Source organism: Arvicola amphibius, chromosome 10 (genome assembly GCF_903992535.2).
Source record: "Arvicola amphibius chromosome 10, mArvAmp1.2, whole genome shotgun sequence".
Lineage (NCBI taxonomy): Eukaryota > Metazoa > Chordata > Mammalia > Rodentia > Cricetidae > Arvicola > Arvicola amphibius.
Window position 1 is genome coordinate 82484012 of NC_052056.1, and position 22959 is coordinate 82506970.

At 42.9% G+C, this 22959-nt stretch overlaps 1 protein-coding gene across 5 annotated transcripts in view; it reads right to left on the reverse strand.

Moving 5' to 3' along the window:
- Window positions 1-3457: 3457 nt before the first annotated feature.
- Sbno1 (strawberry notch homolog 1) overlaps window positions 3458-22959 on the reverse strand; it is a 56790-nt gene continuing 37288 nt past the window's right edge. For 4 of the 5 annotated variants that reach the window (XM_038345109.2, XM_038345108.2, XM_038345107.2 and 1 more), the window contains 12 exons: window positions 21732-21867; window positions 21066-21178; window positions 20892-20963; window positions 20025-20124; window positions 18122-18196; window positions 14617-14763; window positions 14442-14536; window positions 14275-14367; window positions 13107-13244; window positions 12517-12593; window positions 10446-10639; window positions 7894-9390 (listed from right to left, as the gene is read on the reverse strand). In XM_038345109.2, the coding sequence (XP_038201037.1) occupies window positions 9248-9390; window positions 10446-10639; window positions 12517-12593; window positions 13107-13244; window positions 14275-14367; window positions 14442-14536; window positions 14617-14763; window positions 18122-18196; window positions 20025-20124; window positions 20892-20963; window positions 21066-21178; window positions 21732-21867 (1383 nt within the window). In that variant the 3' untranslated portion in view covers window positions 7894-9247. Of the gene's footprint in view, window positions 3783-7893; window positions 9391-10445; window positions 10640-12516; window positions 12594-13106; window positions 13245-14274; window positions 14368-14441; window positions 14537-14616; window positions 14764-18121; window positions 18197-20024; window positions 20125-20891; window positions 20964-21065; window positions 21179-21731; window positions 21868-22959 lie in introns of those variants that run through there. The other variant, XM_038345106.1, reaches the window with a different exon arrangement.

Here is a 22959-nt window from a genome sequence, read left to right on the forward strand (position 1 = left end):
TCACAAGCACACCATGTCACATGTGGATGAAGCAGGCTCTCTTCACTGTTACACAGGCTCAGAATTGAACTCAGGCTGTCAAGACCAGCAGTCACTTTTGTCTGCTGCCCACCTCACTGGCCCCACTTTTTAACTTTTCTTAAAAGTTTTTTTTTTTCTTTCTGGGCTGGAGAGATGGCTGAGGTTAAGAGCACTGGCTGCTCTTCCAGAGGACCTGAGTTCAATTCCCAGCAACCACATGGTGGCTCACAGCCATCTATGAGATCTGGTGCGCAGTCAGGCATGTATATAATAAATTAATAAAGATTTTTTTCGAAGATTTATTTTATGCTGGTCAGTAGTGGCTCACGACTTTAATCCCAGCACTCGGGAGGGAGAGGCAGGTGGATCGGTGGGTTCGATGCCAGCCTGGTCTACTGAGCAAGTTCCATGACAGACAGGGCTACACAGCAAGAAAACAAAAAAATAAAACCAAAAAATTAAAAAAAATCTTTACTACTTGTTTTGCTTGCAAGTGTGTAAGTGTGCCAGTACACGCTTGGTGGATTCAGGTCAGAGGAGAGTACTGGGTCCCCTGGACCAGAAGTTACAGGTGGTTGTGAGCTGCCATGTGGGTGCTTGGAAACACCAGGTCCTGCGCAAGAGCGACCGGTGTTCTTGGCCTCAATCAATCTCCCCAGCATCACATTTTAAACTGTTTAAAAATTTATTATCATTTGGTTGTGTGCACATGAGGACGATTTTCTGGGGACTCAGTGGCATGCACCTTTACCTGATGGGCCATTCTTGGCTTTACTAAGAACAGACAGTCTCATTAGTAGCCCTTGGTGGCATGAAACCAGCTAAGTAGACCAGGCTGGCCTGAAACTCACTGAGATTCACCTTCTTGTGTGGAATTAAAGGTATGGGCAACCATGCCCAGTCTGTTGAGACTCCACATGGTATCTTCATGAACTACACAGACACACACACACAGAAAATGTTATAAAAACAATTTTACATCAGAATTTCCTGTCTTGGGCTGGAGAGATGGCTCAGTGGTTAAGGGCATTGCCTGTTCTTCGAAAGGTCCTGAGTTCAATTCCTGACAACCACACGGTGGCTCACAACCATCTGTAATGAGGTCTGGTGCCTTCTTCTGACCTGCAGCATGCACACAGACAGAGTATTGTATATATAATAAATATAAAAAAACAGAATTTCCTGTCTTCAAATTCACATTAAAGTTTTGAGTAAAAAATTTAATATTCCTTTTGCCATGTTCAATTAATGCTGTGATGTGTACATGTCAGATCAAATTCCCCTAAATACATCACAACATGTAGAAATTTAAAGTCACACATACTGCCCAGGCTGCCCTCTCACTCAGTCGTCCCTCTGGAGCACTACGATCACAGCCAGCCTGTACCACTGCACCCAGATTGTGTGCTCCCATCCCACTCAGAAAAGCCATGCTCTAAAGCACTGGCTTCAGGACAGGGTTATACTATGTGGCTCAGGCTGGCCTTGAAACCTCAGCAATTCTCCTAAACCTTTTGAGTGCTGGGAATATAGGCTTTTGCCTGAAATCTACCTAGACTCTAAAACCCCGCCTGTGAGGTGGCTGGCTGGCTGGCTGGAGGGAGGGAGAGAGGGAGAGAGGAAGGGAGGGAAGGAGGAAGAGAGAGAGAAAAAGAGGGAGGGAGGACAAGTGAGAGCCAACGCTTCCTGCTCTTCCAGTGGACTGGCACCAACACCAGACCGATCAAAATTGCTTAACACCAGACCCTGGGATCTGACACCCTTTTATAGCCTATGGGTACTTGTATGGATGCATGTACACACTCAGATGAGTAAAAAATATATATATAGCCTTATGAAAATTGGTGTTTTGCCTGCATGCATGTCTGCCTGAGGGCATCAGATCCCCTGGCACTAGAGTTACAGACAGCTGTGAGCTGCTATGTGGGTCCTAGGAATCAAACCTGAGGAGCAGCCAGTGCTCTTAACCACCAAACCATCTCTCCAACCCCCAGAATAAATCCTTTATTTAAAAGATTTAATTAATTATTATAGTGTTCTGACTGTGTTTCCCTGCATGTCAGAAAAGGGCACCAGATGTCACTACGGATGGCTGTCAGCCATTATGTGGTTGGTGGGAATTGAACTCAGGACCTCTGAAGGGGTAGTCAGTGCTCTTAACTGCTGAGCCGTCTCTTAACTCCTAGAATAAATCTTAAAAAATAAAAATCTACCCTTGACTCCAAGTTTCTTCTCCCTTCCACTCTTGGCAGAGGGGATGAATGGCAGGATTCAACATTTGACTTAAGTAGGCACTGAATCTTATAGGTCTCTGACCCCTGTGCCCGCCTCATCTGTAAGCTGAGGGCAAGGAACTTGAACTTGTTCTGAGGACTTTAAAATGCTGAGATGGGTAACACAGACACACACAGAGCGAGCACAAGTGAACCACTGGCACACGTAACCACTCTCACTCCCAATTCTCTGACTAGATGAGACTCCTGCGCCAATGCACATTCATGTGCGTGGTCCCCAGTCCCTTCTGTCCTATGTACTAGCATCCCATTCTGCTCTCTCATGGTAGCTCACTGGTGAGCCACTTCTTTCCAGGACCCTCAGTGGGTATTCCTGAGAAGTTTCCACTAATTCCTACAAGGTCTTGTTGCAAACTGCCCCTACCCATGAGCTATCCCAAACTGGGAACAGCAAAGAGTCCCTAATTGTTCAAACATTTTCTTTTTCTTTCTTTCTTTTCTTTCTTTCTTTCTTTCTTTCTTTCTTTCTTTCTTTCTTTCTTTCTTTCTTTCTTTCTTTATTATGTATATAACATTCTGTCTGTGTATGCCTGCAGGCCAGAAGAGGGCACCAGATCTCATTACAGATGGCTGTGAGCCACCATGTGGTTGCTGGGAATTGAACTCAGGACCTTTGGAAGAGCAGGCAATGCTCTTAACCACTGAGCCATCTCTCCAGCCCCCTGTTCAAACATTTTCTATGTAACTATTTCAGGCACCAATCTCTTAAAAATTAGACTCTGAGCACTGGCTCCAGCTCCACATACAGTGTTTCACCGTCCACACTCCTCGCTTAGACTCAGACTGACGGCTCTATTCTGGGGTACAGTCTAACCACTGAGCACTGAAGCCCCAAACTCTTGTAGCTGCTGTTTGCCTGTGCCTTTGCAGCCAATGTCACAGCCCGGGCTTACAGAATCAACCAGTACTAGCACACAGGCAAGTCAACACCCACCTTATAGTGCCGTCCATGATTTAGCCTCTGTGGTTACAGGCCTTTTTGCACATGCTAGACAACTATTCTATCACCAGGTTATGCCTACCTGACCTTTTCAAAGTGCCAACATAAAAACCCTTGTCAAGAGACAACAGACTTTGAGGTGAGTGAGATTAATGACATAGTGCAACAGGTACTCCGAAACCACACAACACCAGAAAGAAAAGCGTATTTAATTGTTTAATTTTATTTAAGAATTTTACAAAAACAGAAAACAAAATCCAAACAAAAATGAAAACCAAAACCACAACCAAAACCTAAACACAGAGTTCTTTCAGTGTGAAGATTGAGTGTTTCTATAGTAGAGGGTGAATGAACCCTGATCAGTGAAGCCAATACACTTGTATTGCATGAGACTGAATTTGAAAGTTACATATAAAAATGACGGCAGCACTCGGTCTGGACACTCGGAAACAGGTTCCCAGGAGAGGCTGAAGGCAGCAGTGTGGCATCATGGGAACAGCGTTTAGCCTTCATTCAGATGGACACTCCTGTGCAGAGCAGCAATACAAGAGAATTTGAGGAAAACAGAAGCCACCAAAGAGTTTACATCCGTCTCTGTTTCAGGTCTTTGGACTCCTTCAGATGTTCCCAGACGCACCGTGTCAGATGAGGAAGACCAGCGCCTACATATAAAATACCCTTTGCGCAAGGAGGTAGAACCTGGCACGTTTTATTGCAGAGACACAGTACACCTCTCCCACCCTGCATGATAGAAGTGGTTACTGAGAAGCAGTAAAAGTGGTTTGCAAATTCAGTAAAAACTATGAACAGGGTGATTTTATTTTAGAGTGGTGAAGCTGCACTGTGCTATGTTAAAAAAATAAAATAAAATAGGCTCCCTCATCCCATCAAGTAGAGCCAGGAGCGGCTCCGGTTTCTTTACCCTCCTGAGTGCCAGTCACTGCCACGGCAGCAAGGTCCTCCGCATGCATCTATCTGCACAGGTTTACAAGGTCCTTGGGGTGGGGTCTGGGATAGAGGGCCAGAAGCAGAAAGGCCAGATTAGCTCTCCCCAAGGGACTTCCATGCTGTCCCTCAGCCCCAAGGTGGCCTGAAGTGCAAAAAAACCCAAAAGGCAGCCGCAACCTCTTTTTTCTCCACACTGTGTATCTCACAGTTAACTGTTTGCAGTACAACTCCTGGCTTAACCGTACCCTGCTATATCCCTTGCACATGGCTGACTGCTGCTGCAGGACACAGGTCAACTATGTCTCAGGCACCAAAGAAAGGGAAATAGGGTAAGGGGGGAATTCCTGCTGGAGCACTTTGACAGACCTTCAATCACAACAACTAAGTTCCAAAGACTCAGCCAAATGTAGGCAATTTTCAAAGTGTCATCAAGTCTACCAAGCTGAATATTCACTGAAATCTTTCCTGAGAAATTACAGAGGACATTTTTTGAGGGTATAAAGGTCTGTAAATAAAACCCCACTCCTGCACCCTGGGTGAAGGTCAGCACCATCTCCAGGGCCCCACTGCACCTTCAGTACCAACACCAACCCCCCAAAGCTCAGCTTCTCTGCTTACAGCTTTTCCTGGCAGGGGTGAGACTCTAACACGGACCTGTCATATGTGCTGAAGGCTGTGGCAGCTTCCACAGAGGACTGTTGTAGAAGGGATGACAACTGTTTTTTGAGGTCATCTGTCATGTACTAAGCTCATCTGACTGCTAGAAACATCTGTGACCAGTTATATAAAAATCAGATTACTGGTGTTTGCCATAAAGTCATCTGCTTGTCACAGAAATCCAACTTCTTATACATAGGAAGCTTGTAGCCAGGCCACAAGCCATTGGAGCAGGCCTCAATAAAGGCAGGAGTCAGCCAAGCTGCTAAGGAGCTGAAGGGTGGTCTAGAGAAGCATTGGTTTTGCTTTCTTTCTTAAATAGGAAAGGAGCAGGCTCACTACAGCTTCTAGAGAACAAAAAGCACAACCAGTCACATGGTGACAAGATCAGGAGTGGCACTCATGTACAGCCCAAGACAGCACAGCCAGATGTGTGGGCAAATGGACTCCAACTGGACGAGGCAAAGCTGAACTCTAAAAAAAACCACCACTGACTCAGCTAAGCTTTCCACAGTTTCCTATGTTGGAAAAAAAAAAACACACTAAGATGCCCCATATGGGAGTCAAGAATAAATAGGAGGGAAAGGAAGAGGGGGTGCAAGAACGAGTGAATGGGACCCCGATTTACAAGATTTACACTTGAAATGTAGAAGAATTCCGCTTCTCTATACACTCATATGTACATATATAAGTACAGCATACAACAGAGGGTGGGCACTCAGAAAAACTGCCACCTAGTCAAGCTGCATCTCCATGTTTCTCTTACTTACAGGACCAATTTGCCTTAGACGGCTAGTCTTGTGAAAGATTTTCTTGCAAATGGTTTCTGTCTTAGCTGCTGCAGCCATGACAGGAAATGCTTGATTTGTTTCAACATAGTGTGCCAAAGCACCCATGTGGTGTGGTGTGTATATGTGTATGCTACTCACCAGAGTCCACACACATAGGAAGGACGTTAACAAACACCATCAAAGTTTCTTTTGCCATGAGTATGCCTCCACACATTCAGCGTGTGGCTTGAGAGCAGCTTTTCTGGGACACCATTCCTAGGGAGTGCCAGAGCCAATAAAGATCCCTCTATAAAACCAGGATTCCTGGATAAAGTCTCTGGATGAGAATATTCTACCTGCTTTCAAAAGTGAGCCACAGGGGCCCCTGTGCTAATATGGGAAGTGGAGGACAGTTCTATGGTGTGTCCTTGTTCCCCTTCTCTGGTTTCTCAGAAGTTGTTCTAATAACATGGTAAGGAGATTAGCAAACAAATGTCCTAGAGGCATAGCCAAAACTGTGGCTTTAAAATACTTAATTCCTCCGGAGTTTGGTAATCTACAACTTTTCTCTCCATAGACAAAGCAAATTACAAGTTTATTGTTGCAACTCAAAAAGGTTTAAGTGCTGAGTAAGAATAAATGCATGTATGTACACACTACAGCTACTACAGTGCTTTGGATACAAGTCTTTGCTAATCTATACACACAGGAAAAGGCAGACACTGAAAGCAGGTCTGCAATTTAGTAGCAAAAAGAGAGAACTGCTCAACCTGCTTAGCTTCTGATAACTGTGTTCATATAAACACTTTAATACTTCTCTGACTCTGCACCGACAGCTCTCTACCTTGACCACAAAGAGGGCAAGCTTGTGGCACAGAGGTTGCTAGGGGAGGGAGCCATGACCTCCCTAGCAAGAATACCTGAGCAGCATGGAACCTGGGAGTGATTTTCAGCATGACGGGAGTGTAAACTCTGAAAACACAGATGGTCAACAACAGGATCTGCTGCTCAGAGCTCTATTGCTTAAGTGGGAGAAAAGGCATCACAGAGGCCCAGGACTTCCTGTGGGCAGAGTTAAGTGAGGCCCCTGGACACAGACGTGGCATTCAAATCCTGTGGAGACTGGATCCACTTTATACAAAAGTGGCTGAAAAGACTTGGATTTTGACACACGAAACCCTTGAATGCTGGAGCTTTCCTGGTGACTGAAACAGACGTAATGATTTTGTAAGGGCATGGTGCAGACAGCACATGCTTGCTCCCTTCCAGAGGGGTTGGGCACCAACCCCAGGTGTCACAATCACTGCAGTGGGCAGAAGTGACTCTGCTTCCGCTCTCCCACACCACTTGCCTTTTTCAGTCTGCTTTGAAAGGGCCCTTAGATACTTAGTATTTGTGGGTCTTTTCTTACTAAACAACAACAATGATGAACAGAACACAGACCCCTTACCAAGACTTAGCTGCTCCAAGAGCACGTCATAGTGACATCACTGGGTGAGGTGTTCACTAACCATATGCTAGAGAAATCCTATAGGTGCTGCTCTGAAAGCACCAGAAAAGTCAGGACCCACCAAACAGCCACCTGCACGTGTGAGGGGGCTGGCATCAACAGCCTACAACACAGCATTTTCCCCATCCTCTACAATTTGGTCACATGGAAAAAGTGAGTTAAGTTACGAAGTCCTTCCTTAGGCTTTTATCCTAATATGCCAAAGGAAGCTGAATGGTCCACCAGTTCAAAACAAAAGCTTAGAGCCTGTGAAAGGGACACAATTCTACTCTGGGTGGCCAGCTGAATCTAGGCCATGAAGGGATACTGCTTGATGCTCATGAGATCACTGCCTGAGATACATGGAATGAGGATAAAAGTTGCATCCACTGGGCAAAATGTGCCCAAGAACAGAAACCAGTCTCCATTTGTTCTTCGAGGCACTAAGAATAAATAAATCTGAAACAATATCACGGTAAACTTAACCAAAGAAACTTGATAGAATGAGAGCCCCAAGCGCTCCATCAGATTTCTGTCACTACACACACCTCACCCAATTCTTTGAGAAGTTAAAAAAGTTACAAAGAGAACAATTTAACTTGAAAAACATTCAAAAGTACCATCATTTACCCCGTCCTTAAGATCACCTCAGATTTCAGGAAGGGGCTTCAGACTCTAAGGCTTCCTGGGAGGCTAAGGCCACACTGAGTTCTACAGAGCCCTGCTATCTATGCCTGGAGTCCCCAGTGAGGGCCTAAACAAGAGTCCACTTCATTAGTACAATAACTTTTTTATTCAACATCTACAAGATTTTGATATCTTGTAGTTTTTAACCAGATTTATACAATCTCAACTTTTCAATAGTGCAACCTGTGCAAGCCAAAGAAGGGTAGAAAAAATGGGGGAAGGGAAGGTTGGGAAAATAAAAACAAAAAGACCAACTGTCCCCTCACTGTTTTTTATAAACATCTATTATAGGCGAAACAAACTTACCCATGTTGTAGATAAGTGTCTATTCACATTTGTACATTACCATTTTTAACAGCTGGAGATAATCTCTACAATGTCTTACAGCACATTAAACAATATTCAAGTTACTGGGTAACAACAACAACAACAACAACAACAACAACAACATACAGCAGAAGCCAAGTGTTTTCTCACTGTCTAGTTTACAACTCAAGTACGGTTTCCGGTTTGAATGACCAAGCAGAATCAGATAATGAAGTAAAAAAGATTGTGTGCAGGATGGAAGCCAATCATACTCCTTCCTAAAATGATGTTTAAGTTAAGGAAAACATAACTTACGAAAAGGCTCATAGCCATTTTGCAGCACAAATTAGGAATACTATTAATACATTAAAATAAAAATTTAAAGAGTTTTATCACAAAAAAAGGTATGTACTTACTACTTTGACAAGAAACCTGGGACAGGGAGGGGTGGGCAGGACTGAGGGTTAGAAGCAACACCCAGGTAAACACTAGAAATGCAATATCCAATGCTGTACATCTTCAAAGCTTCTCTCCATATGTGACTTCTGTGGTAATCGTGATTACACATGCTTTCAAAGACATGCACTTTCAACAAAAGCTACAAAAGAACCTGAATGCATGGCACGTAACCCTTCACTTCATGCTGTAGGAAACATTGTTTAAGTTGGAAAAGAAACCAATATATATATATTCTGTATTTAGAGACTTGGAATACATGCATGGGGAACTCCCACAGTAATGACAAGATATACTGTGTTAACCCTGAGCACTGTAGAAAGGAAGAGTAAAGCCAGTTTGGGAAGTTCCAAGCATTCTCAACCAAGTGTGGTCTTGTAGCATTAATTCACAGACAGACACATACGCACGCGCACACACACACATCCACTCTGCTCACCCAAAGTAAAAGCGCACAGGCAGCCCCAAGGAAGCAAGAGGAAAGACACATGTACCCTCCACTCTGCTTGTTGTCAGCGTTGCTGCCTATTCCAGGTTTGTCCTTAATCCGCCCCACCCCAAATTAACTAGAGAGCACAACTGAAAAAAAAAAAGATAGAATTCTTTGGAAACTGTCCCTGATTTTTATGCAAGTGGTATGCTCTCACAGCATTCAACACCATGTGGAAGCTGCTGCTCTTTACGAGTTGCTCAAGTTGGTGATGCTCTGTGGGTGATGCTGCTGCCACAGCTGTTTTTGTTGGACCGCCAGCTGCTGAGACTGGTCTGAAGTTGACAGGAGATTTACAAGAGGAGACACACAATTTGCTGGAATGATCAAACCTGTAATTAGCAAGAAGAATCTATGAAGCAGAGTCCAGCAGAAACCACTGTATAGTACACCTGAACAGAGGACTGCAAACCAGCCTCCCCCAAAAACCACATAGGCAAAACACTGGACTCAAGCTGTTCCTAAGAGAACCCCAGATGTGCACACGTGTGCACACTGGACTCAAGCTGTTCCTAAGAGGCTTCCAGATGCACACATGCATGCAGGCACGCTCCCAGTGTAACACCATCTCCTGATGAAGAAACAAGTATGCAGCACACTACTTTCCCATCTGCCACTGCATAGCTTCATCAGCCCTATAGACACTATGCCTTCTTCCACTCAGTAAGGTGCAAAATGACTCAAAGACAAAGGGTGAAAATGCACATCCTAATCAGCGAGAAAGGTAGAGATGGACACAGACCAGTACAAGGGAAAGTGGAGGCACAGGTACTAGCTAAGGGAATCTCAATTCTACTCTGTGGGAAATCTGAATTCAATGTAGCAGCTAAGTGTGCTTTTTCTTTTTAAAAAACAAGCAGCTAGAAACTCATTTATGTGAAACTTACAACCACAACTACCTGAGTGGGAAAAAAAGTTCACTAACTGGCAAGTAGTCTTCCCACTACACAGAGAGGTGGTCAGTTGGAAGTGTCGCAACAAGTGTGCTTGTAGGACATCTATAGCTGACCACAGTGCTCTGACCCAGCCTGCTGCCCTAGCTTCTGCAGGACTCAAAGCTCGCCACAGTGCTGTGGCCTGAAGCTGCACAGTCTCAGCCTGGCAGAATGCATGACCCTGGGAAAGAGAGTAGGTCATCTCTAGAGCAGAGAGTGGCAGAGAATAATGGGCAAGAGAAGTTGAGAACAGTGCCAGAGACAACCACTGCCAGATCACAGCGTCCACTACAAGGCTCAAGTATGACTGGCTATGGTAGAACCTGTCTGTGATCCCAGCACTTGAGGGAGTGGCAGTAGGTGATTCAGACACGAGTTTGAAGCCAAAAATCAGGCTAGCTGGGAGTTAGTGGATCTGATTTGCCCCCTACAACCAAAACAAAACAGCTTACCTACAATCCGCTGTCCATCTTCTGTTCTTAGCCGCACTATCTGCATTTTCACATTTGTGCCACTGACAGAGGCCAGAACTCCCTCCACTTTTGTCCAGACGCTCAGAACTGAGCCACATAACACATAGTATGTGCGGCAGCGGAGACCTATCTCACATACCAATCCTAAACTTGCTTTTTTACAATTGCCACGCCTAGGAAACACGGAAGGAGAAATATGTATAGAAACATGCATTCACATGAGCAATCTGCAAAGTCTAGCCATGTATCAAGTGGAAAATAATTCTATGACCTTTTCCTAGGACATCCCCTGGGCTAAGTTATCCTTTCCAAATCTGACGTGTCACAATTACTCATGCAATTTCAGCTATACTCAAGAATGGCCTTCCTACTCACTTGGTTACTATCTACACACTGCAATGTCCCGTTTCACCCGCCAGTTGATGCTGTGTCAGTGAAGCGCTAGTGTCTGCTTCAAGTCTGACTAGTGGAAAAGACACAATAACTGGAACATAAATAACACAGATAAATATAAGAATTAAGATAAAGAGAAAAAGGAGGTTATAGTATAGCCAAACATTTCCCGATTTATTGACAGATGTACCTAAATTACAAAGTAAAATAAATTTAAGAAAAATAAAATGGATGGGGAGGTGGCTCTTCCAGAGTAGGAACTACCTGAGCTTGAAGTCCCAGAATCTAAATAGAAGTAGAAAAAGAAAACCAACAGAGTTGTCCTGACTGCCACGTGTGTGCCTTATACCAATACCACACAAGATATGCACACATAAATATGCAATTAATTTTTTTATTGTGTGTGGGTGTTCTGCCTCTATACTGTGAGTGAGTCATGATGCTGCAGTGTCTGAGGGGTCAGAAGGCAGCGTGGGAGCCATGAGAGCTTTTCTAAGTGACAGGCAGTTGAGTCCTTTGACACTGGTGCGAGTAATTGAACTTGGGTTTCCTAGAAGAGCAGAAGGCACTCTTAAAACCACTGAACCATCTCTCCAGCCCCCAACCTCTGCCTTTTTGTTTGTTTGTGACAGGGTTTTTCTGTGTAGCTCTGGCTGTTGAACAGGCAGGCCTCAAACTCAGAGATCTGCCTGCCTCTGCTCTCAGGTACTGGGATTAAAGGCATGTGCCACTATGCCCGCTCTCCAGTCCCCTTACTGCTTCTATTCATTTGCTTATATTGAAGCAGGGTCCTGCACATTCTGGCCTCTAGTCCGAATTCTCCTGAATGATGGGTTGCAAACATGAACTACCACGCCTACCAGTAGGTTTTATGTTTTGTTTTTTAAAGAAAAAAAAAGGGGGGGACACAGTGGCGAGCACCTATAATCCCACCACTCAGGAGAATAAGAAAGGAGTAAGTCAAATTCAAGGCCTGGGAGTAAGTTTCCAGGTTAGCATGAGCTGGAGTAGATACCCTGACTCAAAAATAAGTAAGTAAATAAATAAAATAAAAAGAAAAAAAAAAAAGAAAGGAAAAAAGCCTGACAGAGGTGGCACATGCCCAATACCAGCATTGGGGAGGCAGAGGAAAGCAGACCTCTGTAAATTCAAGACCAGTCTATCAGAGGGATGGTAATTAAGGCTACGCTGCTAGACACTGGCTCCTTGTTAATAACAAAGCATGAAGAAAATGCAGGTGTCCCCTCCAACAGCGCCTGGTCCACAAATGTTCCCTACACATTATCTGTTGTTTTTAAGTCAGGGTCTCAAGGTAGCCCAGGCTGGCCTCAACTTCCTGTATAAATGAGCATGGCTTTGAACTTTCCAACTGTGGGATTATAGGCCTTAACTATCATGGCATGTCTCTAAATATCATCTGTTAAAGTAAACTGTGCCTTCCCTAGTCAAGTTGCTCATTTGCTCACAATCATATACTCACAGAGAATAAAAATGGGACATTGCAGCTCATGTACTTGAACTGAACTTAGGAGGTACATGCAATAGAATCACAGGGTACACAGAGAGACTCAGCACTGCTCCACACAAAACATAGGAGTCTTTCAATCTTGATTATACTTAAAAAAAAAAATATGTGAAACAACATGAAAGCACTAACCAGTATGCATGAGTGCAGGTGTCTGCAGAGGAATTATACTGATCCAGCCAGTGTACCAGGGCATCTTCGGAGACTACCTGCAAAGACAAAGCAAAACCCCACTGATACAACTGAACACCAGACCTGGTCACTAATTCCAGAAGCAGTCAAGGAAAAAAAAACCACTCGCAGTGCAATGTAAACACCACCGATAACTGCGGCCCTCCTGAGATAAGGTGTGCAGAGAGCTAGTTGAATACAATTATTTCCACAAAAGTTAAGGTAATACTTTGAGAAAGTCTGTAAGTAATGTTGGAAAAAACAGACATTGACTATTTTCTGGAAATGTGTAGGATAAAAACATACAGCATGCTTGCGACAAATCAAAAGCTGGTAGGAAGGACCTCCCCACACTAAACCATTGCACTCTGCCCTGGGCATGGAGAGTCATGCTCATCTTGCCTCAATGGGCAGTAACATCAAAACTGCAACAGCAATGTGTAAGAAAACTTGCTCTTATCATAAAATCACCATCCTTGGGCCCAGGATTTGCAGCCAACACAGGTCCCTACCATGAAGCAAGCATTCACACACCACGTGTGAGAAAATACCTTCTTATATTTCTTTTTCAGATCAGCATAAATTTCTAATTTGAGTTGTTTCCCAGTGTTTGGTCGGTAAATTAAAAATAGTCTCTTCTTAGGGTTTACTTCTTTAACCAAGATTGCAGTCTTTTTGTTGTTTCTTATCTATTAAAAGAACAATTGAAAAATATGTAAGAATTTGATCTTACACAATTAAAATATTCTATCATAACATCACAGCAAAAAATTCATTAATTCAAAAGACAACGGCATGAGGTGGCACACACTTTTAATTTCAACACTCAGGAGGCAGGGCAGCCAGAACTCTGTGAGTTTGAGGCTGGCCTGGTTACAGATTGAGTTCCAATAGTCGGGACTGTTACATAGGAAACCCCTGTCTCAAAAAACAAATCAAACCAAACCAAACCAAACCAAAAAGACAAAAACAGCCAAATGTGTAAGTATGTAACCACAAGCCCCACATTTAAGGTTTTAACCTGAGAGAAGGCCACTCACTGATCAGAGGTGACCACAGGCTCAAGGAATACACTCTAACTGCCCAATGCTCCCAAAATACAGAAATACAACTGTTTTTACAATCAGAATGTGTGGAACTGCAAAGATGCCTCACTGATTGAGAGGACCTGGGCTTGGTTAACAGCACCCTCATGGTGGCTCACAATTGTCTGTATGTAACTCCACTTCCAGATATATATTAAGCCTGATATAGCATTCACATCCATACACAATAATAAATAAAAATTTTAATGGTTAAGGTGAGCCAGACATGATTGTGCACTCCGAGGCAGATGCACAGTGATTTGTGAATTTAAGGCTAGCCCAATTGACAAAGAGTTTTTTTACAGGACAAGTCAGGACAACATAGTGAGATCTGTCTCACAAAGAAAGAAAACTTGAAGCCAGCCGGGCGGTGGTGGCGCACGCCTTTAATCCCAGCACTCGGGAGGCAGAGGCAGGCGGATCTCTGTGAGTTCGAGACCAGCCTGGTCTACAAGAGCTAGTTCCAGGACAGTCTCCAAAGCCACAGAGAAACCCTGTCTCGAAAAACAAACAAACAAACAAACAAACAAACAAAAAAAAAAAGAAAGAAAACTTGAAGCCACAAAAATCAGCAAAAAACCAAGAAGCAGCATGGTAATTCCTGATAACACTTTGAAGAAATTCCAATTCTTACTTGCAGTGATAAGTAAAAGCCATCATCTGGTCCTGTCAGCTCTGCCCAAATCTTGGTTGCTTCCTCCCAAGACATTCCCCTCTCCACACTAATCTGTAAAAGACACAGAAATTGAAATGCAGCTCATGTGTGTGGACTAGTGAGCAACATGCACTTTCCAGACTTACTGTGTATAGCTCTACGTGGCCAGAGGTGGAGTATCCTGGGGTCAGAAACTTCTTTACATCACTCTTCCTCACCTTCTCATCTCCAGAACCCAGATCTTCAGAAAGAAACAAGACGTATAAGTGGGGAGATACTCTGGACAAGGACCACAGAGAGCATGAGAGTGTCCCCACTCACCTAGGATTCCCATGTCATATCTTCCATTCTTCTTGGCATTCTGAACAACTGCAGTAAGCGTGTCTGCAAAATACTGAAACAACGCATTCTGCTGATGTACCTCCATGCCCAGAATTCTGTTTAAGAATTTTCCTATATTGTTATAGTCTGCAATGACAAGAATATATGAAAAATTCCATGAATTCTCATGTAAATTAATTTTTTTTTCCTTAGATAAGCAAACCTCCAAAGTCTCAATTCCAGGTCTAGTCTTCCTCCCAAATTTAGCAGTGTTGTTAGAGTAGGGCTGCCCCTTCCAAACTTGTGGCCACCAACAGTTGCAACACAAGCTTAAGACAGTCAAACTGACTTTTTGTACCTTCTACTTTTATACGAATATAATTTAGAATATAAGAATATTGGTTCACCAACATCAAATCTTGTATTATATTATATTACATTATATTTCTCTTCCCCAGAGTTTCTCAGTGTAACAGTCCTGGCTGTCCTGGAACCCACTTTATAGACCATAGCAGCCTTGAACTTACAGATAGATATCCACCTACCGCTGCTCCCCAGTGGGATTAAAAGTGTGGACTACCACTACCGGACTCAGATTTATTTGAATGTCCATTTACTTCCCATGTATGGGTGTTTTGCCTGCATGTGTGTCTGTGTCCCATGTGCCTGCCCGAGAAGCCAGAAGAGGACATAGTAGTTACCTAGTAATTGCTTGAAGCAAACCTGGAAGAGCAACCAGAGCTCTTAAACACTAAACCATCACTCCAGTGAATTTGTCTGTTTGCTTACTTACTTATTCATTTAGGGTTTTTAGGACAGAGTTTCACTTTGTAGCCCTGGCTGTTCTGGAACCATCTCTGTAGACCAGGCTGGCCTTCAACTCACAGAGATCTTCCTGCCTCTGCCACCACCTCAATCTCTGTTTTTAATTATATAGTTTGTGTGAGGGTATGTGTACATGAAAGCTGAAAAATCAACCTTAGAGCTTCTGCAAGCTTTCAACTTCCCCAATGATGGGCTTAACAGCATCACACCCAGCTACCCAATATTAAATTTTAACTCCAAGATCAACTATTAAATTTTGAGTCTTCACCCTGGCTACACAACTGAAATGCCCTGGACCTTTAAAAAACTAGTTATGTCTGAACTATGCTCCTGGATTCATTTACTTTTTAAAAGACTTATTTATGTGTATCTGTCTGAATTGGAGAATGTGCATGATAGCCCAGGTATCCTCAAAGGTCAAAGAACGTATCAGATCTCTTGAAGACGGAATTATAGATGATTGTGAGCTAACCAATGTAAGTAATAGTTCTGGGAACACAATTCCAGTCCTCTGCTAGAGAAGCAAGTTCCCTTAACTGCTGTTTGCAATCTGTCTAACTCACGGATGTTGTGTAATGATTTTCTTGGACACTGTAAGGTTTTATCACTTGTATTAATTTAACAATACTGATTGGTCAGTAGCCAGGCAGTGACCAGACAAAGAGAATTCTGGGAAGAGGAAAGGCAGAGAGATGTAGTTATCAGATGCAGAGGAAGCAAGATGAGACCGCCTCACCGAGAAAAGGTACCAAGCCACATGGATAAACAAAGACAAGAATTATGGGTTAATTTAAGTTCTAAGAGCTAGTTAATAATAAGCATAATAATAAGCATGAACTAATAAAACAAATAGTTTATAATTACTATAAGCCTCCGTGTGTTTCTTTGGGACAGAAAATTCCATCTACACATAAATTCAGTATTTCTTTAAATCTTAGACAGACAGGGTAACTTAAATTACATCAGAGCATTTGGAAGGCTAAGGAAACAGGATTGCTCCAAGTTCAAGGCCAACCTTGGTTACATAGAGAGCTCTAGGGCTGTTTAAACTCCTGACCAGGTCGATCATATCTGTAGCCAGAGCTAGTTATAATATGGGGTTAAAAATCTATTACAGGCCTGGCCCAAGGGCACGTGGTGGATCCCAGTTATTCATGTGGCTCTAAGGCAAGAGATTCAAGGCCTAGATTCTATCAGAGTAAGATAAAGGTGAATCTGGCCCATGCAGCAAGAGCCTATCTCAAAAGTAACAAGGAACACTCAAGGGCAGAGGCAGATGGACCTCTTTGAGTTCCAAGGCCAGCCTGGTCTACATTGCAAGTTCCAGGACAGTCAAGGAGACAGTGAAAGACCCCACCTTCAATAGATGGATGGATAGATGGATAGACAGACAGATAAGTAAATACACAAAAGATAACTAAGTAAATAATTTTTTAGGTTTGTTTGTTTGTTTGTTTATTATCTATACAGTGTTCTTCCTGCATGTATGTCTGCAGGCCAGAAGAGATATTACAGATGGTTGTGAACCATCATGTGGTTGCTATGAATTCAACTCAGGGCCTTTGGAAGAGCAGCTAGTGCTCATAAGGGCTGAGCCATCTCTCCAGCCCAATACGTGAGATTTTTAAAAAGAGGCTATTGCCACATCAGTAGGCTTAGGGCAATTCAAGCTCTAGCCAGAAAGATTTAGGTCACTGCCAATAACCATCTGGGGAAAACAGTCCATGTGAATGCAAAACCAATAACACCATCAGAGACCTAAGCAAATGGATTACAGCCCAAACAGGACCCTTTTGCAATCTGTCTTTTTTTCTTTTTTTAAAGAAGTAGGACATAATTTTTTATCTAATACATGTCTCTGGGAAATGACAAAATCCAGGACAGGATGAAGCTGGAGCACCCAGCTCCGCCATGTCCTGCCATCCTTTCCTACCCTCACCTGTCACTTTTTGGTTTTTCGAGACAGGATTTCCCTGTAGTTTCTAGAGCCTGTCCTGAACTCAGAGATCCGCCTGCCTCTGCCTCCTGAGTGCTGGGATTAAAGGCGTGCACCACCACCACCCGGAGAGGATGCTTATTTTTAACAATCCTTATGAACAGAAACATGCTAAAAGAACATAAGCAAATAAACAACGAAGTACAAAGAGGGCTTCAGATAACTAACTGGGTGGAATGACATTTACAAGTAGGCTCTGGGTTCCATTCTAGAACCACCTATAATCCCACCACTAGGGTAGCTAAGGCAAAAGCACTGCCATGAGTCTAGTAGGGTCAACCTAGGCTAGAGTGTGACAGTGTCACAAAAGTACAAAATTACAGAACTGGTTCAATAATTCAACTGTGCTTTGCCATTCAAGCCTGAATGTAAAAAAATACCAGATGAGCAGTTTATCTGTAAGTCAAGCAGTTCTACAGTGAGCAGGAAGACACAGAACACCCAGAAACTTATGGGCCAGTTGGCTTAAAGTAGCCAGGACAGAATCAGAAAGGACTCTGTCTCAAAAGAAAGGTGCAAGGAGAGAACCAGACTTCTCCAAAGTCATCCCTCTGGGGCGTGTGAGCATGTATGCACGCACACGTGCATACACACACACAAACAAACAAGAGGTGAGGATTTAGTGCACAACAGCCTCAAGAAGGCTCTATTAATACAAGCTACATATACACATAGGGACATTACCTTTATCAAGAGTAAGAATTCCTGACCGATCTTCAACATTAATCAGGCCCACTCCTATCAGTCCTTGCCGAACATCTATAAGAAAAAAAAGTATGAAAAATCTTCACAGTTCAAATGATTCAATGAGCTGTTAATCGAACAAGATTAGGTTCTAGCATTAGATTTAGCCTATGTACTGTGCTTTATTTTAACAACCAGAATTAAATTGATAACCAAAGTACCCAATAAGCTCAAAACCGAAACATCACGAAATATTACATTGTGTGTATGGTTTCTTTGGATTCTAGTGGTTTTGGTAGTGCTAGAGATTGACTACTTACCACTAAAATTTTCCCTAGACCTTCATTAAAACACCTTTAACAGCAGATGGGCAGTGCTAGTGCACACCTTTAATCCCTGCAGTGGGGAGGCAAAGGTAGGCCCATCTTTTTACTGAGTTTAAAGTAAGCCTGGTCTACAGAGCTAGTTCCAGGATAGTCAGAGCTAATTAGAGAAACCTTTTCTTGGTAAATGAATGAATGAATAAACAAAATTTTTAATATTTATTTATTTACTTATTATGTACACAATATTCTGTCTGCACGTATGCCTGCAGGTGAGAAAAGGGCACCAGATCTCATTACAGATGGTTGTGAGCCACCATGTGGTTGCCAGGAATTGAACTCAAGACCTTTGGAAGAGCAGGCAGTGCTCTTAACCACTGAGCCATCTCTGCAGCACTAAACAAATAAAAATTTAGCCAGGTGGTGGTACACACTTAAAATCCCAGCACTAAGGAGGCAGAAGCAATTCAAGGTCAGCCTGGTCGACAGATCAAGCTCCAGGACAGGACAGCCAGGGCTACATAGTGAAGCCCTGCCTAGAAAAACAAAACAAACAACAAATACACCTTTAATCTTTAGTAGCTTCACACAGGACTCAAGAGGTTGGGGCAGAAGAAAGTTTCAAGGTAAAAGTCCAGCACAGGTGAGTTCCAGGACAACTTGTGTTACAGTGTGTCTCCAAAACAAAAACCGAAACAAAACAAAAAGACCAAAAAACCAAACTAAACTGAGAGCTGTCGAGATGGCACAGTAGGTAAGGATGCTTGCTGTTGCCAAGTCTGATTATCTAAGTTCAATTCCTGGGACCCACAATGGCGACAGAGAATAAACTCCCATAAACTGTCCTCTGACCTCCACACACACTGTGAACATTCACTTCACCACCTCCTCAAAATAGTCAACACATACATACATAGGACAAATCATCTTTTTACAAGAACACCCTGTATATTACAGAGATCATTTATTTAAGTACCCACAAAATCGCTACAATTTTGTGTTAATGATTATATAAGGACATGTTTTCATTCAGGTCTTATCCAGAAGCACTGGTAAAGTGCTACAAACGGTAAATGCTGAATAAGTGGTCAACATGCCCTTAAGAGACTTCACCGAACCCCCCTCCCATTTCCCTAATTGGGTTCATTTGTGTGTAACCCTGGCTGTCCTGAACTCAAAGATCCACCTGCCTCTAACTCCTGAGATTAAAGGCAAGTATGCTACATCAGGCTTTCAAAACTTGTATAGGATTGTTTTGCCCCTATTTAGGTCTGGGCACCATATGTGTACAGTGCCCACAAAGGGTTTTAGGTACCCTGGTGTTACAGATGATTGTGAGCTATCAACTAGATGCTGAGAAGAAAACCCAGGTGCTAATGTTCTTAACTGGGTCTCACTATATAGACTGGCCCTAAACTCAAGATTTTCCTGCCTCATCATGCTGAGTGCTGGGATTCCTGAATACACTACTATGTCTAGTTTGATACTGGGGATGGAACCCAGGCCTTCAAACATGCAAGGGAAGCACTGTAGCAATAGAATATTATCTTCATTCCCCGTTATGATAATTTTTAAGTTACCTTTAAAGAATTCTCCGGGGTAGTCTGGAGGTGGTGATACCATAGGAGAATCCAAGTTTACAATGGATTTCATAACAATTTCCAAAGCATTTCTTCCATACTGTAATAAAGGGAGAAATGTTTTAACCAGCTTCAACATTTAGGTTTTTTTTTTTTTTTTGGTTTTTTGAGACAGGGTTTCTCTGTGGCTTTGGAGCCTGTCCTGGAACTAGCTCTTGTAGACCAGGCTGGTCTCGAACTCACAGAGATCCGCCTGCCTCTGCCTCCCGAGTGCTGGGATTAAAGGCGTGCGCCACCACCGCCCGGCAACATTTAGGTATTTTTTTAACCCACATAAATGGCATGAAAACTGTAACTGTAACCAAAATGCTAAAACACACATACTTTTAGGATTGTCTATTTTGTGCCTTTAAACACAGCAGGCCTTCAATACATTAATGACTTATCTGATTTCTAATAAGTCATTCTTGATGCCTTCACAAATACTCTAGTAGTATTTTCCAACAGGAATAAAAAAGAAGTATGCAGGGGCTGGAGAGATGGCTCAGTGGTTAAGAGCACTGCCTGCTCTTCCAAAGGTCCTGAGTTCAATTCCCAGCAACCACATGGTGGCTCACAACCATCTGAGATGAGGTCTGGTGCCCTCTTCTGACCTGCAGACATACAGACAGAATACTGTATACATAATAAATAAATATCTTAAAAAAAAGTATGCAAAGATCTGATGATATGTAAAATCCTATCTCACGTGAAGCTATACAAGGCAAAGCTAGCAGCAAGCAGAGTGTTTATTTTTCACTAGTAATCAATTTCTCTGTCGCTGCATAAACTACAAACATCCACAATGGTAAAGATGTTGAAATGTACCTTATTGTCAAAGTTGAACCTGCTCAAATCTCTAGACTCTGTTGCTCTTCTGTCACCATGGGTAAGTGCCCCCTGGTAAAATACAGAATTCCCGGTCAAGATATCATCAACTCCTCCCAGAAGTCAGCTAACACAGATCATCTGTGAGATACATCTAACAACTCAAAAACTTACCAAACTCTCGAGTCTCTTAGCAACAATAGATGCAAATCTCTGCTCTCCAGCCAGTTCCGAAATCAAAAAGACATACTCTGGAGCAGTTACTTGGTTTGACCTGTGTGTTCTTCCTGTAGCGACATGTACAGTTCATTAGGTAGAACGGGATATTCTAAGATCTAATTCCTAGCACTTACCACTGAACAGGTAGAGAGACAAGGTCTCACATACTCCAAAGTGACCTCAAACTCACTATGCAGCTAGTCAGGCCTTAAACACCTAATACTTCTGGATCTACCAATAACGTGCTGAAATTGTTGAAATTATAAGCCTGCACATCAACCTTGGCTAAGCTGGCACTGATCTAACTAAAATACCCTTGAAAAGAACATTAAAGATAATACATCCCTTTTTGTAGCTCCCCAGAAGAGCCATTTCACTCTAACATCACAGTAGTTACTAGTCAAGAAACCCTGTTCTTGGAGGTCACGGAACCCTTGCTACCCTACCACAGATCTCAATATCGTGGGAAACCAGGCAAAAAGGAATTCATCATGGTATGAAGAGAACACACTTCCAACGTAGAATCTGAGAGTTCCACAGGCTTATGATGTCTCATATAGACATGCAAGCATGTCTCCAGAAACTTCTTTCCTCTCAGAGACATCCAGTGGAGACACTTACCAAATTGCTGAATTGCCCTATCAGCACTCCAGGGTAACTCCAAAGTCATGTGAACTCTTCGCCTTTGATTTTCAGCTCTCCGATCTGCTTGTAATGAAATACCTGAGCTGGCAGCTTCTGAGATAATAGCAATATTCTATATCAAATTGAAAAGGTAAAAAAAAAAAAAAAAAAAAAAAACTCTGAGCAAAGATAGGAAAGATCAGTGGCTAGAAAACTTCCTTTGATGGATAGTGATGGCCACCAGTATGTACTCTACTCTCTTTGCAAAGTAGCAAGATGCCCTGGTGTTGGTGTGGCATGTGGTTGGCCAGAGTCAAAATTAGCTGCCCTAGTCTCCCTTAATACTAAATACATACACACAGGCAAGCTGTAGTCAGTAAGGCATAGGTGGTAGATATAACGTTCAAGAAATGTTATTTGAAGTAGAAGACAGGGCAGTGTGTCCCAAAGATTTTCCAGTGTTTGATGCATAGAGGAAGGCCTTATTGTCACCAGCAATTGTAACCTAAGGAAAAAATGCCCCCGATGGAGCTCAGAGGTAGAGCGCTTCCCCAACAAGCATGAGGGCCTCAGTTTAAATCCCAGGACATGAAGGGTGTAGGTAGAATGGTGCACACCTGTAATCCTAGTATGCAGAAGCCTGAGGCAGGAGGCAAAAATGAGTCCAAAGCCATCCTGGGCTACATAGCAGAACCCAGACTCAAAATAATCAAGGAGAGTAGAAGTCTGATCTACTCCAGAGGCCAAGGCAGGAGGATCACTTGAAACTAGAAACTAGAGAAAAAGGAGGGCAGCCTAGGCAGAAGGGCAAGTTCTGTCTCAGGGAAAGGAGTAGAGGGAGGAGGGAAAAGATGAGCGGTAGGGAAAGTCAGAGCAATGCATTAATTTCCTTTTCTCCTTTAAAAAAATTTTTTGGGCCAGGCGGTGGTGGTGCGTGCCTTTAATCCCAGCACTCGGGAGGCAGAGGCAGGCGGATCCTTGTGAGTTTGAGGCCAGCCTGGTCTACAAGAGCTAGTTCCAGGACAGACTTGATAGCTACAGCAAAACCCCGTCTTGAAAAACCAAAAAAAAAAAAAAAAAAAAAAAAAAATAGTAATAATTTTTTTTTGAGACCAAGTCTCCTATTGTAGACAAAGCTAGCTCAGGATCCACCTGCCTCAGCCTCAAAAGTTCTAAAATTACAGGCATATGCTTCAACACTCTTAGACAACACATAAATATGTAC